At 49.2% G+C, this 17,824-nt stretch overlaps 1 protein-coding gene across 1 annotated transcript in view; it reads right to left on the bottom strand.

Moving 5' to 3' along the window:
- RPS6KC1 (ribosomal protein S6 kinase C1) overlaps positions 1 to 17,824 on the bottom strand; it is a 518,969-nt gene that overhangs the window by 267,918 nt on the left and 233,227 nt on the right. Inside the window, exon 9 of the mRNA XM_086927875.1 lies at positions 3,837 to 3,929. Coding sequence (XP_086784001.1) covers positions 3,837 to 3,929 — 93 coding nt within the window. The remainder of the gene's footprint in view (positions 1 to 3,836; positions 3,930 to 17,824) is intronic.

Genomic DNA, 17,824 nt, shown 5'->3' with positions numbered 1-17,824 from the left:
TAGGCGCAGTCTGTATCTTACCCTGGGAGACGACCACATACGTGCAGGTGCTGCCCTTGCTTGGCACGCCGAGGGGCAGGGTGCCCACAACGGGAGCGGAACTGGTACCATGTCAAGTGGCAGGGATACAAACGATGGGTGATTTATTTGAGGATGGAGCGCTTCTGACGTATGAGGGATTATCCCAGAGTTCCGACATTCCCCGGGCCAGTTGGTATTATACAACTCACTGATAGCCTCGCTGACACTGGCCTGGGGAGGCCTAGACTACGAATGCAGACCTCATCTAGTTGTACAGTATCTGCGTGTAAAGGGGACGGGTGGCCATATAATACACTGGTTAACTGAGCCCTACTAGCACACTCCAGGGATCCGCTCACCTCCCTGCGTGGCAAGTGGGAAGCAGACAGAGGGAGTCCCTGGGCAGACATAGAAGGGGATAAGGTGGCACTCAAATTCCACGGAACATTAGTTTCCAACTTATACAACACTACATCATCCATAGGGCGTATCTCTCCTCTGATAATTTAAATAGGTACTTCTAGTCGAGCTTTGCGGCTTGTCTCTGATGCATCCTACATATGCTGTGGTCATATCACGCTCTGCTACAATACTGGCGGGAAGTAACATTCTGTCTGGTCACATGTAGAGAATGAATGGAACTGCACACTTGGGAGAAATGTGTACTGGGATTGTTTCCTAGATCCAAGAAACACAAAGTAACTTCCAGATTTCTAAACTTGGGCTTGATCACAGCTAAACGTTTAATCACAAGCAGGTGGAAACACTGACGCCCCCACGACAAGGCATGGAAATAGTCTCTCCTGGTTTGGGCACAAGCGGAAAGTATAGCGCTAAACAGAGAAGACACACTGGGCTTAGAAAATATCCTATTGCGAAACACTGGGATTCTATGCTGAGGGCAGTACAGGTTATGACACACCCGGAGGTTGACGACTCCGCAACCGGGGACACAGGGCTGGGGTAGAGATTGGTGCGCTCGGGCCTCTCGCAGGCAATCGTTTCTCATGTGAGTGGCTGTGGGGTGCCTCTCGGGGGGGGGGGTGGCTGAGTAGTTAAAGGGGGGTTGACACAGTAATGGGCTAAGAAAGGACTAGGCTACTTTGTTATGTTAAGTTTGATTTGTTTAAGCATATAATATCTCTGGCATGGCACCATGCTGGTGCTTTGGCACTGACCAAGTTGATCCAATCTAAGGTCCACAGACTGCATATTTCCTACTGAGGGTCTAACCCAGGACTTACAAACCTGCAATACATGACAGCAACTCTACCATAGAAACGTGCCTCACTAGGAATAACCTGATGCACATTCATGTAAAATGTCTATATATTGATTATTGTTGATTCTCAGTACTGTCAATATCCCTTTACATTTTCTTCTGCAGGAATTACGCTAACTCACAAAATGCCAATAAAGAGATACAAAAATAAATGAGGTTACAATGTGCACACCTGACAACTAATGCTAGCACTCATTACTGCAATGCATGTTCACAAGGTTGGATTTCTTTACAACACCTGGTGAACATAACAGAATAGATGGGCATTTTTTTAACCATCGTCACCCCTGCAGTATACACTACAAGTGAGTGTGAAAATATACATAAAAAAGAACATAACTTGTCACTGTGTCTATACAAAAGCCTAAATAGATGACGTTTGAGCACCAGAGGAAACAACATATCGATCCTTGTTACACCTCAGGCAGTCGCCATGTTGTTTAACAGCCTAAAGGTTACTCAGACATTCAGATTCATGGTCTACGAGTAGATGAGAAATCATTGGTGGGCAAATTAGCAACAAAAACTGCGGAGTTACTCTTATTTTTATTGCAACGTTCTTACTTTTGGGGAATTTACAAAGAATTCCAGGAGAACGTAATGGAAGCTGCAAGAGTCAGAGCTTCTTAGAATTTTTCACAAGTGTAAAAATGTAAGCATTTGGAATAATAGTGAGTAAATGCAACACGATTATATGTACGCGTAATAACTATATTGTTTCTACACTGGGAAAATATGTCAGTGCAGACAAATCTCTTCTGCTACATTCCACCCAATGTTGTGGTTGTCCCCTAGCCATCTCATCCAGATGTTGAATTTAACCTTGCCATTGACAATAATAAGTCTGCTACTATTGTCAGTGAGACTATTTGAATGAAACAGGATTGCATGTGTGTGGGTAGGCACTGCTTTCAGCGGGTGTTCCTACCACCACCCACCCAACGTGTGAGATTTACGCATGCTTGCGGCGTAATATCTGGGTCATCCTGAGTGAAGCCTGTCAGCCACGAAGGTGCCAGTGAATGGACTTAACAACATCATCAGGATTATACAATAGAGTATCACATCTGGAGACTTTGGTTACTGAAGTACCAAAAGCTCTGGCTGAAACAGTGGGCACAAGCATGCGGGAATTGGGTGTGAAAACACTGATTCCCACACTTCCCACCTAGACTTTTCGCCCCTCTCTCCCGATTTACTGAAGCTCCAGGTAGGGCTTTAAGTTGGCCAGGTCCTGCCAGTGCTCAACACTGGCAGTTCTTAAAAACAGGTGCTGAGACAAGTCCCTATCGGGCTCTCCATTTTGCCCTCACCCTCAGGGTGATAAAAAACACTTAAGTCTGCAGCAGTAACGCCCTTGACTGCCTTTGATGTACTTCAAAGAGACTTGTTTTAGTTATTTCAGTCTCATCATTCCAGAACTGAAGCATTTTTTATATTATATACAACAAAGCTATAGTTGTTCATTTTATGTAACTAACAAACAATGATAATACCTATGCCCTGGCTTGCTGTGGGCATAATGTTACTGGCTGTAGGCATAAAGTTACTGGTTGTGGGAAAAAAGTTACTGGTTGTGGGCATAATGTTACTGGTTGTAGGCATAAAGTTACTGGTTGTGGGAAAAAAGTTACTGGTTGTGGGCATAATGTTTCTTGTTGTGGGCATAATGTTACTAGGTGTGGGCATAATGTTACTTGTTGTGGGGATAATGTTACTTGTTGTAGGCATGTTATTTGTTGTTTCATATATCTGGATGCAATGACAAACAGCAAAATACCAGTCGGGCGGCACACTATGCCAAGCACAGATTTCAGCTTATCTGTTTTTCAGCCAAGCCCTTAATTAAATTTACCACGCCCGTTTGAAAGACCCCCCCCCCCCCCCGAGTTTATTCCTCCCACTTAAAGCCATAGCTTCAGGTATGGGGAACACCAGGGTGCGGTGAAGTACCGCGCAGAAACCGGCCCATCCCAGAAGGAAGCCACAAGTGTGCCTTAATCTATTTATGAATGCAAATTCACGCCCAGCGAATCATTACCGTGACCGAACATGCACGTGAAAATTGAGCTAACTGCCAAGGGAATAATACCAGTCAATCGGCTCAAATTAGCAACTCTTTCCAGGCTGTATAAAATCAAAAAATACTGACCCCATAAAAAGTACCTAACCTGGAATCTGACCTGCACATACAGCAGGCTACTTCCAAGCACGCGCCCAGAGCGCGACCCCGTGTAGCCGGCGGTGTCATGACACAGACCCCCAGCGAGGAGGCGTCTGCGAGCGTGACCTTTAGCCGCTGGACGCGGGCGCGCACGCACCTTGGCCTTTGGCGTAAATAGATCTCGCCTGACCTTACATGAAGAGGGTACATAAAAGCTCGCTTCCCCCCGCTTTTGTTATTTTAAAGTGCAGATGCATCTGAGTCATTTTACCCTTTTGTTTCATATTCTAAGATCCAGGGCTTCAAAGACAACATGTCAGCGTGCAGTCGATTTATGAGTGAACTCTCCAAGAGCAGCCGAAGAATTACCTTGTCAATCACTCCGAGGACCCGGAAGGCCTTCAGCTCCTCGGCAGGGCTCCTTAGGTTCCAAGAGGGCCTTGAACTCACTGATCCTGGGGGCTAATGGAAGATATCAAAGATGAGACATCAATCAGAGCGGCACTTGAAGGAAGGCTGCCCGCTGCAGCACACGCCGGGCCCAAGGAAGCCAAATTTATCATAAATCACAGGCAGGAGATGAAAGCTCAAGTTGGCCTCTGAGATAAAGTTGCCAGTAAATAAATCAAGAGCACAGGAGAAAAAGCATACACATATAAAGGAGGACAAAAAGCCACCAAGTTTAAGTGCTGTGCGAGGAGCTATTTAATTAGGAAGCAGCTCCAGTACAAATAACTTGGCTTCAATGACCTGCTCTTAAATTCGGCCATGATCTGTACACAGGGATTCGACCGGCACTGAAAGGCAGGGGAGTTATTCAGGAAGTAAAAAACACACACTACTGAACAGCAACCCACAGGGCGGGCAAATGAATATACACAAAATGCTAAGGTATCACATTAACTTGATAAACCAGGCAGCATTGGTAAAGGAAACAGGTGAAATACATGATTAAAGTCTCTGCAGTTACCTGACTGCGCTGCTTATATGCCCATGTTTCATGCAGCATCTCTGTTTGGGTGAGGTGCACAGACTTACTTTGATGCCCTCCCTATACGCTGCAATGGCCTGACATCCCAGAAATCACCACTTTTCTACAGGTCTACAAGCAAAGACATCCTTCCCTTTGGCAATTCGGGAATGTAGGAGTCCCGAGGGGACTGCAGCTCTGCCTCTCCCCTATCACACTCTTGGAAATGTCTCTAAGCACCGTCTGTCATTTGATCTGTGTTCGGTCTTCTACTTTATGGCCACTCTGCCTCTATTTTGCATGTTCCTATGCTTTTTTTGTTTTGTTTGTTTTAGCAGTGAGAGATTCTATGTCAGGACCGGAGGCTTCAGATTATGCTATATCTTCCTTCGCTTTATTAACATAAAGACTCCACAGCAGCTTAGGAAAAGATATATGATAGTAACAAAAAATGCTTTAAGGCCTAAAGCATTTGACGGAACGTTCAACAGATCAAAACAACAACTCCCAAGAGTCTCTTTGTATAATGACAGTCCATAGTCCTTCCACTCTGTCCATCACCGCTATAAAACCGGCCTTCTCTTCCTCTTCCTCCTCTTTCTTCGCTGCTCCCGCAGCCAGATAAGTGCTTTTCATGTTTCTGTTATGTGTTTACTGATTGTATTATATGTACGATCGTTGGGGGACTCACTCCGTGGTTTATTTTTTCCATTGCAGAGTCCCCAGTCGCGGGAACGTTCCATCGTTCCTACGCGATCTTTCTTTCCCATTTGTGTGCGGTAAGTGAGTAAGCCGCCAGGGGGCGCCCTAACGTCTCGCCGACTCTTCGGCGCGCCTCCGTAGTTACAGGAGCCGCGCCGTGGAGTCTGCTTGCGCAGGAGCCAACCCTCGCGTACCCCTCTGACACCTGGTGCTCCGGGTCTGTACCTCCCTGTTCTGACGCCCCGTTGGGGTCTGTATTGCGGCGCTGACCGCGTAAAACACCTTCGGGTGAACTTTGTGCACCTCTTTTGATCGTGTGTGGCTTGGCGCGCTTGAGGGGTGCGGAGACTCGGTCCCGGCGAGGAGAGTCTGCGCGCTGGGGGGTTGGTGCTGCCCCACCTGCCACGTCAGTTGGCCCACAAAGTAATCGCAGCCAGTTGGCCTGGCCATATCCGAGACTTATCTCGACTGCCGCCCTCCAGGGTGTCCCGGAATTTCCCCTGTGCTTCAGCATGGAAGGGGAGTACGAGGAAGAACCTTACTCCTACCTGCAGGACGATTAATTTTACCAAGCGGTGGATAATTCGATTTATCGCTGCGTGACGGAGGTGGTAGGGCCTATGGAGGACCGCCTCTCCGCCCGCATTGTGGAAGAATGCGTGAAGCTGGCGTCAGCGCATGTGCCTCCGACCCCCGAACTCCCGGGGACATCTGGCGGGTTGCCGCCCGCACCGAAGAGGCCCTGTAGGGAAGGCCCGTCCTCGGAGGCCCAAGGAGTAGACAGGGGCGCTTTTGAGCGTCTACGGGACGCCTTCCTGGCGAAGGCAACGGCGGTGCCCCCTGCTCCCTTGGCGGATCCAGGTGCTTCAGGGGACGTGTCGACGCCCCCCGCTTCTCCTGTGTACGACTCTCCAGACACCGATGACGACGGAGAGTCGACCCGATCTTGGCTTCCCGCGTCCTCTGCCAAGGAGATGCCACGAAATGAGTCGGGCATGCTGGACCCGGACGAGATCGTCCACCCTCGCTCCGCGGCTTGGACACCGGGGGAGACGGTGGCGAAGTTTGTAGCGGGCAGGCTGCGCAAGCCGCTGGAGAAGGAGGCAAGGGGTTGCCTGCGTGGGGAATGCCCTAGACCGACTTTGGAGGGTAAGGTGGCCATGACCCCGGAGTTGGATGCCAAGATGGCCACCTTCTTGGCAAAATTTATGAAGGATCCCAGGAAGGGCATCGATCGGTCCTGGCGGGCCTGCCAGGATAAGCTGTTGGATGCGGTAGGGCCTGCCACGAAGATCCTCGATATGGCGGAGGAGGCGAAGGCGAATGGCACCGCCATTTCTCCGGAGGTGCTTTCTAATTGGGCCCAGAGGGTGATCGTGTTCTTGGGCAACGCCAACTGCGCACTGTCTACTGAGCGGCGGCGTTCGCTCTTGATTAAATTGGACCCGAAGTTGGGGGACCTGGCCTCGTCTGAGGCGGGTGCTGTTGCCCAGGGGGGCCTCTTTGGCGAGCCCTTTATCAGAGAGCTGGGCAAATTCGTGAACACGTTCACGTCGCTGGACAAAGCTCAATCCAGCATTAAACGGGTGTTTCACCAACGTTTCTCCGGAGGGGCCGGTCGCGGTAGGGGCCGCGCGACCGGCCGTGGCCAGCAAGCCAACAATAAAGGACAAGGCTCCGGCAGAGGCCAATACCAGACCTCAGCAAACTTTAACAACTTCTACCCCACCAGAGGGCAGCGCTTCGGCGGAAGAGGGTTCAGGAAGAACTCTGGTCAAGGAAATGCCTCCGGTAAGTGTACTCTGTTTGGATCAAGTTCCGATTGGGGGGAGGTTGGCAACCTTTTACGAGGAGTGGGAGTTGCTCACTGCCGACGCTTGGGTCTTGCAAACTGTACGTGGGTTCCACATAGAGTTCTACGACCAGCCCACGCAAGCGGTGCCCCCATGTCCAATGGTGTTTTCAGAGTCCGACGCGCGGTTGATAGACGGAGAGGTCTCGGAACTGCTCCGCAAAGGGGCCATCCGCCTATCAACCCGCCATCCAAACGGTTTCCTCAGCAATGTCTTCCTAGTGGACAAGACAGATGGGGGCAAAAGACCTGTGATCAATCTCAAAGAATTCAACGGGTGGTTGGTCTATCGACATTTCAAGATGGAGGGTATCCACCTCCTTCGAGACGTACTCCTCCCTCGGGATTGGATGGTGAGACTGGATCTCAAGGATGCCTATTTGGTCGTCCCCATCCACCCCCCGCATCGTCGTTTCCTTCAGTTTATATGGAACGACAGGGTGTTCGAGTTCGCCGCGCTACCGTTCGGTCTGTCGTCGGCCCCCTGGTGCTTCACGAAAGTGCTCCACCCGGTAGTGGAGTTTCTCAGGAGTCAGGGGGTCCGAATGTTGGTGTACTTAGACGACATCCTCCTCATGGGGCAGTGCCCGGAGGTGTTGGCGGACCAGCTTCGGCAGGCCGTGCACCTTCTTCAGAGACTGGGGTTCGTTATCAACGGCTCCAAGTCGGTTTTGGTTCCCACTCAGAGGATTATCTTCCTGGGTTTCGTAGTGGACTCGGTGCAGGCTGTCTTGAGCCTGCCGGGTCGGAAAGTCGCGAAAATACGACACCTGCTCCGGCAGACGATCGCCAAAGATCGCACTTCTTTGCGCCATATCGCCAAGGTGGTAGGGCTTCTGTCGTCCTCCATCCAAGCGGTTTTCCCAGGCCCCCTGCATTACAGGACGCTCCAACGCCTGAAGGCGCAACACCTACGTCGTGGAATGAGCTACGATCAGTGGGTTCCCCTCACGGAAGAAGTGAAGGAGGAAATGTCTTGGTGGCTGTCTCACATGGAGGCATGGAATGGTCGGGCGATCTTCGGATCGGCACCGGACCTAGTCATAGAGTCCGATGCCAGCAGGTCGGGCTGGGGCGCCCGGTGCGGGGATTTTTCCACCGGCGGCGCCTGGTCTTCAGAAGAACAACGATTGCATATCAACTGTTTGGAGCTCCTGGCGGGCTCCTTCGCAGTCCGTTGTTGGACCAAGGATTCGGTCAGGGCCGGTGTCCTTTTACGGATGGACAATGTTTCGGCGGTTCGTTATGTGAACCATCTAGGAGGTCCTCGTTCCCGCGCTTTGGCGGATCTGGCGAAGGACTTCTGGGACTACTGCCTGTCGCGTCACATTGCGGTGACGGCGGAATATCTACCAGGTCAGGCCAACCAGGTAGCGGATTGGCACTCCAGACACCTCAGGGACGCCAGTCAGTGGAAACTGGATCCGGTGGTTACAGACTCTCTGGGGTCCGTTTTCAGTGGACCTGTTTGCGTCCCGTCTCGACCACCAGCTGCCGCGTTTTTTCAGCTGGAGGCCGGACCCTCTGGCGGAGGCCACGGACGCCTTTCTACAGGATTGGAGTCGGGAACAGCCGTTTGCGTTTCCCCCGTTCTCCATGATAATGCGAGCGGCGGCCCTAATACGCCGGGAAGGAGCGGAGTTGGTGTTGGTTAGACCGCTCTGGAGGTCTCAAGTGTGGTTTCCGGTTCTTCTGGAACTTTCTTGGGATTTTCCAATCCTACTCCCCCTGTTTCCTCTGCTCCTGACAAATCCGGATCGGGAACCGCATCCTCTCATCACGCAGAGCTCTCTCCGCCTCGTGGCATGGAGGCTCTCAGGAGACGCTGGTCGCTCCCAGGCCTTTCGGGGTCGGCTGAACACTTGCTCTCCAAAGCATGGGCCGATAGTACGACGAAGCGCTACAGATCCGCTTGGCTTAAGTGGATGCGTTGGTGTCTACGAAGGGATTTGGATCCCTTGGTCGCAGGCCTCGTTCCCGTGCTGAATTTCCTGGCTCACCTAGCCGACAAGGGCTTGGCCTATAGAACGATCAATGCTATTCGATCGGCGATTTCGGCGGGCCATGACAACATCGATGGCCACCCAGTAGGGGAGCATCCTTTTGTTTGTCGGCTTCTGCGGGCTATTCGTCTCGCGTTGCCTCCTGAACCCAGGTACTCCGTCCTTTGGGACGTCAATTTGGTTCTGAACTTGTTCTTGTCCTGGCCAGCCAATTCCTATCTGTCTCTTAAGGAACTGTCGGCAAAGTTAGCCATGTTGCTATGTTTGATTTCTTGTAGACGCGTCTCTGACGTGCGCGCGCTGGATATATCTGCACGCATTTTTTCCCCGGATGGGGTAACTTTTACCGTGGGCCGACGCACCAAAACGTCGTCGCGATCCATTTCCTATCCAGCTTTTCTTGACACTCCTAAGTTGTGTGTTGTGCAATGCCTCAAAGCATATGAGGATCTGACCTTGGATTTGCGCCCCCCGGGCGAACGTCAGTTGTTGATTGCTCTGCGGAAGCCACACAAAGCTGTCTCCTCCCCCACTATTGCTCGGTGGGTGCGGTGGGTCATGCAAGAAGCAGGCATCAATACTACTCTCTTTGGAGCACATTCTGCCAGAGGGGCCATGGCCTCTAAGGCGTTCTCGGTGGGTGCTCGCTTGGAGGACCTAATGCGAGCGGCGGATTGGTCCTCGGATTCCACCTTTAAGAGGTTTTATTTTAAGCCGGTGGTGGATTTGGCCCAGTTGGTGGTAAGTAAGCTTTAAACTAGCATAATCTGATGCCTCCGGTCCTGACATAGAATCGAAATTTGCCTAGCTTACGTAACGGTAAGTTTCAATTCTATTAAGGACACGGAGGCGAGGATTATCCCACCCAGGCTACACAGTGGTGTCTCTACCCACCCGTATGGCAGTAAGTAAAGCGTTTTCCTTTACATTGTCTGTGCTGTATTAGTCACTGAATGCTCCTCGCCTTATTGTTGCATTTCTGGGCCACCTCGTTTACGCTGTTTCTTTTTCGACAGGCAACGAGGGTGCTAAACGGGATCAATGAGGTTCAGGCGTGATCTGCGCGAAGAAAGAGGAGGAAGAGGAAGAGAAGGCCGGTTTTATAGCGGTGATGGACAGAGTGGAAGGACTATGGACTGTCATTATACAAAGAGACTCTTGGGAGTTGTTGTTTTGATCTGTTGAACGTTCCGTCAAATGCTTTAGGCCTTAAAGCATTTTTTGTTACTATCATATATCTTTTCCTAAGCTGCTGTGGAGTCTTTATGTTAATAAAGCGAAGGAAGATATAGCATAATCCTCGCCTCTGTGTCCTTAATAGAATTGAAACTTACCGTTACGTAAGCTAGGCAAATTTCGATTCAGCAGGATTCAAGTTTTCATGAGCAATCTAAAAAAATCCAGCTCGCTGTGCTGGCCTTTGTGGGTCTCCTTGTCTATTTACTAAAAGTCCTAGTAGATAGGCAGAGCTTAATTTGTGACAAAAGTGTCAGTCTGCAAAAAATAAATCGTCTCCAGGAAGAGCCCGTTGCTGGGCAAGGAGGTGCTGCGGAGATAGGCCTTACCTTCCCCGCCTGTTGTACCGGATAAGTCCAGGACAGTGCTTTAAATGGGCCAATACTGTCAGGCACTGAGCACATGCACTTCTTTAAACGAAGAGTACCTGCACTTCCCAGCTGCAGTCCATTACTTTTAACAGGAAAGTGACTGCACATCTAATTAGTAAACAGGTTCTCTGGGTCAGTGATTGGTTCCACTTCTATATTTCCATTTCAAGCAGTGGTTCGGACAGCTGCAGCAGCTCCACCACCAGCTCTGGGCACCGACTGCCTCGGACAGCTTCTTCCTTTCGGCTGTACAGCCAGCCTGGACAGAACAAAACCACTCCCTGACCGGAAGGGACAGCTACGCTGTGGTTCATGGAAATAGAAGAAAGGTTACCAATACACTGAAATTGTGAAAGATCATAGTATTGCCTGTCCTACATCAAGGGACCTTTATGTGGCCATCGGCTGCACAGCAGGTCAGCACAGGAGGTGCAAATAGTGCTGGTCCTCAGAATAAGTGCCGGAGGTGCCCAGCAGCACAACTCGCGTACTGTGCATACATCTCTTGGGCCTGATCTAAGTACCTTGCCAGTCCTCCTCCTGCTTCTGGCTTCCTACCTTAGGTTCCTGGGAGGGGCTGATTCAGAGGAATTACAGGCTGTGAGCGAGTATTGTAGAAAATCTAGGATGTGGCTATTTGATCTCTCAATGCCTCTGGGTCGCTTTCCAAGATGTGGCATCAAAGTTTAATAAGCATTGTCAAAGCCAAAAGGTATCGCCTTTGGGACCTATCGGCTGTGACAATGATTTTAGCAATATGTTACTGTATAAACATTGCATGTTTGACGTAGGTAGGGACCTTGCGTTTTTAACAATTGTAAACTCTCTGTGCTTTAGTGCAACTTTTATTGTAGTTTGAAATTACATTACTAAGTATTGACAAAGCCAAGAGGTCTTGGCTGAAAAAGGCTGAGCTGATGTTTTTTCCCCCAATGTTTTTATCGTACATGTGAGCTGAGTTGTATTTTGGTGTCTGGATGAGATTTAGTGGATGAGATCAGGAGGAGGGTGTTCATAATAGGGCACGATTGAGAGCCCTGGAGCTGAGGCGGAAGGCAGTGTGAGTCAGTGGGTTATCACAGTGTTCTGGCTCCATTCTCAACCAATCCTTGGCCTCTCTCCAGTTTGCACAAAGGGATGACCATATATGTACCATTTGTAATTACTAATTCAAATTATTTATAACAAAGTCATTGTTGTTATTCATTTATATAAAACTGCTCATAAGCACCCAGAATTCCAGCAGGTCTGGCTTGTTTTAAGCATACATTTGTTGTGTGCAATATGTCTGATGCAATAGCAAAATAGCAAAAAACTCACAAGCAGGCATGGTTAGGCAGGGTGCTTTGTAAAGCACTTGATTGAAGTTCACATGTCTGAATCAATGCCCTTAAAATACTCTAGCCACGCCACTTATAATAAATAACACCCCCACCCCCCGTTTTTAGCTTAGTTAAAGCACTGTGGCCCACAAAACTAAAAAGGAGGCTCAGTGGAAAGGGTAGCAGGCAAGTTAGAGAGGTAAATGTGCTGATAAAATATTAGCAGAATCCAGGCTTTAAAACGGCCAAAGAGAAGAATTAGTAAGAGGTTAGATATCTGGATTTTAGTTTTCTCAAGATATTCCAAATCAAGAACACGTTAATTACACTGGCAAGTACCTCCAGCAGAGGGGCTTTTTTCTAGTTCTCCTATGCCAGATTCAATTAATGCTTTTGGCCGGATCCATGGCAGAGCCGTAACTAGACATAACACTGCATGCTAGCAGTATACTGCACTGTATTGTATTGCAATTTTGTTTATAAAACACTTATTATCCCTGATGAGGAATTATAAAGCTCTGCACTTGTCTGATCAACAAGATGTTGATTTTGTGTCGATCAGACGTAGTAAGAGTGCATTTGATGGAGCACAAGAGTGGATAGGACATAGCACTGAGCTTCCTGTAAAAAAGTGCACAAAACAGCATGAACATTTCAATTGGAATCCACAATACTATCGGTCTATATTCATTCTTCAGTTTTGGATAACTGGCTGAATTGTATATCAATGTTCCTATATGTATAACAAACTGTAATTCAAAACTACTGAAGTTATTACATTTTGCACAATCATTTCTGCATTGGTAATTCCATGATTGTTACTTTTGATTGGATTGATAGCTAACTAGTTGTCTCTAAACTGATAGTTTAGTTCTATTGCTTTCTTTTGAATCTGATAGAATACACATCTGTGAAACATGGAAGGAGGCTCTACACTTAAGGTGTCCAACATAGATCCACGCAGACTAGATTAATGGCAGGTGTTCATGCTAACAATGGAATAGGTGAACAATTTACTTACTTTTGGTAACGCTATTTCTGGTAGCGACTATCTAGCTGGAGGCTTCTCACCCTTGAATATTACCCAGGCATCAGACTGGATGAGGAGCATTTTTCAACAGTGCATCTGCATGCCAGAAGGTGGGATCTTGTGGCTCCACACCAACGCTGTTCTTCTACGGAAATGACATGCGAGGCCATATAGGCACAACTCCTGCGTGCTGATGTCAGCTACTTTCGAGACTGTCCACGCCGCCAGAGGCAGAGCCCCAAAATCAAATTGGTAGATAGGGTGAAGATTCCTAGACTTGGGATCTTATTACAGGATAGAGTTTAATCACAGAACGGGGAGGATGGGAAGGTTGGCGAGGAATCTGCAGTTGCAGCGACGGCAGATCCTCCTGGAGAACATATGCTCAATCCTAGGAGGTTTGGATACCATACTAGGTGCACAATCCGGAGCCAGGAGGAGTGCTTAGACCTGGTCAGTCCTGATCTTCTTGAGACCTCAGGGCAGGAGTAGTATGAGACGAAATGTAGACAAGGGTCCCGAGGCGGAATGCATCTCAGAGAGAGAAAGGTCCTGGAAAGTCCCAATATGCAGAAGAGCTGACATTCGCTCCCTGCAGTGGCCAATAGATCAAGCCAAGGTTCTCCTGATTCATAGAAGAGACTGTTTCACCTCCGAGTGTTACTTCCATTTGTGATCCTCTAGGCGTTGACGGCTGAGCTCGTCCACCCTGCCATTCAATGATTCTGTCAGGTGGTTCACCACCAAGAAAATTCATTGGTAGTCCAGTTATTTTCGGAGGCGCAAGGCCTCCTGGCACCGGGTCGGTGACCCCACCCTGTTTGTTGAAGTACCACGTCATTGCAGTGTTGTTATCTGTGAGCAGCACATGGAACAGCCTTCCCTTGATGGAAGGCAGAAAGGCTTTCAACGCCAAGCGAATATCCCTCAGCTCTAGAGGTGGATATGGAGCCAGGACTCAGATGAAGACAGGAGGCCTCTGATATCCACCTCTCCCAGATGGTCGCCCCATCCCAGAAGCGAGGCATCGGTCACCACTCTCAGCTCTGGGTGGGAAAGGGAGAAGGATCAGCTGCTGACCTAATTGCCGTCCGACAACCACCACAGCAGATATTTTGCAGTCTCCTCTGAAAACTGAATGTGATGGGAGAGGTCCCACTTGATGTTAGGCCCACGGGGACTTCAGATCCCACTACAGAGCCAGCATATGCCACCTGGCATGCTCAACCAGCAGGTGCAGGAGGCCATCAGTCCCAGTAGCTTCACAGTCTACCTCACTGAAATCCAGGACCAAGGCTTAAAGATCAGGATCATAGCTTGAATGACCTGGACTCTCTTTCCTAGTGGAAAGGCAAGAAAACTAACCATGTGCAGAATGTTTTTGAAGATAAACTACTACCACCGACATCACTTTCGTTAAAACCCGAGGTGCTCCAAAGGGGAGCACAGCAAGCTTGAAATGCTCCTGTCTTACCACGAACTGCAGATAGCACCGATAGGACAGCAGGACGGGAATATGAAAATAGCCACTTGCAGGTCCAACACCACCATCCAGTCTCCAGGGTCGAGGGTAGACTAGACCAGGGCCAGGATGAGCATCTTGAATTTAATTTCTCCTTTTGGAGAAAAGTGTTTAGATGGCAAAGGTCTAATGTAGACTGAAGGCCTCCGACCTTCTTGAGCACTAGAAAGTAGTGGGAATAACAACCATGCCCCTCTTCTGGCGCCAGCACCCCCTAGACAGCCCCTCTGGAAAAAAGGGTTTGCATTTTCTGCCGTAAAGGGATAGTAGAAAGTGTGGCAGGTAAAAAAATTAATGGGAGGGCATACCCTACGCAAACTATTTGCAGGGCCCACCTGTTTGAAGTGATCACCCGCCAACCTTGAAAGAATCACTGGATTCTGGCTTCCACTGGGTGGCCGTGCTTTATCAAGGGCACACCAAAGAGTTTTGACAGGTGGAGCAGCGGGGGAGCAGCAGACTGGGCAGCATACTAATCTTGGCCATGTGGGAAGAGGACACGCCAGCCATGACAGCAAAATTGCTGGGTACACGGAAGGGGAGTTAGACAGGTTGGTGGTAAGGGGTGCCTCTTCCAAAATCATGAAAGAAGCATTCAAACTGTTGTGGTTGGGAAGGAGGGGCTCAGAGAGCGAGCCATAACCCTACTCTCCTTAAATCGCTGGACAAACAGGCGCATTCTGTCAAAGAGCATGTCCATCAGGGAGGACTGGATGTCACCGTCGCCAGAGAACCCAGTGGATCGCATCCACAAATGAATGTGAAAAGAAACATTGGTTCCAAAACCTCGCCCAATAGAATCGGTGGTGTCAAAGCCACAACGAATCGTGAACTTGGCCACATAATGACCATCCAGAGTTGATTAGCGTAGGAGAGAGTGAATGTCGTCAGGGATATACAGAAGTACTTGTGCCACCAAATCCCAAATGGCATTGGGAGTAACTGTTCAACAAGCAGCTGACGTTGACTGCAGAAGGCCAGGCTGCCAAAGTTTTCAAGTGTTTAGATTCAGGGGGCCCTACAGGCCCAATAAATCCCTCCGCTCCTCCACAGCATTTCTGGCCGAGATCCCCAGAATTCGCAGAGCCAGAGCAGGAGGACGCTCCTTCTCGTATAATGTTTCCAAACTCTGGAACTCCCTCCCTCTGCAGCTGAGGAACAACCCCAGTCTGACTACTTTCCGCAAACAGCTAAAAACCCTGCTGTTTAATGCCTAATAAAGTAACCTCATGAGGGCTTCTTCTGTTTTTAGCGCCTGGACGCCTCAGGGCAGCTGCAGCGCTCTACAAGTCACATTTTCATTTCATTTCATTCAGGGGAGTGGCAGGGAACAGTTCTGTATAGACTGACTTGTGGAGGCCTCAACCTCAGGCTATCGAGTGAATGATGCTGCAAGAGGAAAGTAGTGTCGTCCGAAGCAGAACAATGGTGGCTGGAAACTTGTCGGGAGACAGGTGGACCAGAGCAAGATTTGGCCCAGGTCCCTAATTAAGTCTCCATCAAAGCCACATTAAATGGGACGATAAGGGTTGCAGGACCTCAGTAAGCACATTAGTTTCTACCTCCATGGTGGGGGGCAGGAGGTCAAGAACTTCGTCCACTCCACGAATAATCATAGCAGAGGAAGCAGATTCCTCTGTGGCAGGTCCAGGAGGAGAAAAAAAGAGCCATTTCTGCAGAAATATCGAGGCCCCACAATCCACCTGCAAGTCCTTGTACCACTTGTCATTAGTGTAGAGCTGAGCGAATTCATCACCCTGGTCATTGTCAACAGAATTGGTGCCAAAAAGGGATTGCGAGGTGGGATGCCTCTGTTGAGGGGCTGCTAAGTCCAATGGAGGAAGAGGCAGTTTGGGTGGATCAGATGAGACTTTAGTCGAGTTCAGATTGGCATCGAATTCGACGACTGAGAGAACGACAAGGTCCTCCTTTTCCGGCATCAACAGAGTCGGCATGGACGTGGAGGAACCCGGGCCGGCACAGGTCTCTGGGATGGAGTCGACAGTGGAGCCAGAGATGGGTTTGAAGGGTCGAACTGGCGCTAAGGGCAAAGCCATTGGTGGCACTCTAGATCGAGGGTCTCGTGGCTAATTGGGGCCCAGAGGCACACTAGAGAAGTGGCATGGTATTTGGCCCGGAAACCCGGGCTGTGTCGGCATAAGTGGTGTAATCGGTTCCAAAGTCAGTCAACTTTGGGAGCAAGATTGAGAAAAGTGGTGCTGCCTCCACGCCTGCTCAAGCGAATGCAAGTGACATGAGGGAGCAGAATCCTGCTTCAACTTCTTCTGTATCCTTTTAGATTTACCTAAAGACTTGAAGCGCGATGAAGACCAGCCTCTTAAGCAGCTCCAATGACTTCGGGAAAGAGAACGAGATCACGATTGAAACCTGTACCTGGACCGTGACTTCGAGCTGTCATGACAAGGAGTCTTCTAATGCTTGGCGACGTAGAGTTTCGCCTTGCGATCCTTGATGACTGTCGAGTTCATCGGCGCACAGTCTGTGCAGGATTTAGAGTCATGGCTCGACCCCAAGGAAATCAAGCATACTTTGTGGGGATCAGTCACAGATATTTGTTTGAGACAGTCCATAAAAGGACTTCAAACCTGTAGTTTTTGGTGATGACATCCCTTGCACACCGGAAAGATTTGAGGTACACTGTCTCTAAGATGCACAGTAGGGAGTTCCGGATCTGCGTCTGGTGGCATAGAAAGAAAGGAACTGACGTCAGTGCACGAGAGAGGAACCTATGTGTGCCCCAGACATCATTTCTGGAACTGAATGGTGTCAGTGCAGAACTGCAAGGCACCAGCTTTCAGTGTGCAACGGTACTGCTGAAAATGTTTCCGGATTCAGTCTGATGCCTGGGTACTATTCAAAAGGTGAGGAATTTGCAGCTAGAAGTCTCTATCAGAAAAAGTAATTTTATCAATAATAATTGTATATAAATATATCTTATATGGTTATCCTGAAATCTGACATGGATCTGGTCCTCCTGGACCTCTTCTGGACATCTCTGATCTACACCGTGCATTTGGTGACCGGAACCAGGTGGTAACACAGGCTGGTGCTGATCATGCTGGGTGGGGGCATAGAGGCACACATTTGAAAAACGAACACACGGATTAAAGAAAGTCATGGCTGCCAAATATCTTCAGAAAGGGGACAGAGGCACTTCAAAAGAAAGGTGATGGTTCTCAATCTCCGTGGATATTGGCCCAATACCTTGCATCAGCTTTAGCGGTCCAGTCAAACAATAAGATGGAGACCACCAGGCATTATTGGATGCTCTGACGGAAATAATGCAAAAACAAACCAGCACAAGAATGCAGCAGAAGACGAATAATAC

Source organism: Lissotriton vulgaris, chromosome 6 (genome assembly GCF_964263255.1).
Source record: "Lissotriton vulgaris chromosome 6, aLisVul1.2, whole genome shotgun sequence".
NCBI classification, from domain to species: Eukaryota; Metazoa; Chordata; class Amphibia; order Caudata; family Salamandridae; genus Lissotriton; species Lissotriton vulgaris.
Note: the sequence above shows the minus strand (reverse complement) of the source record. Positions and strands in the feature narration are given on the sequence as shown.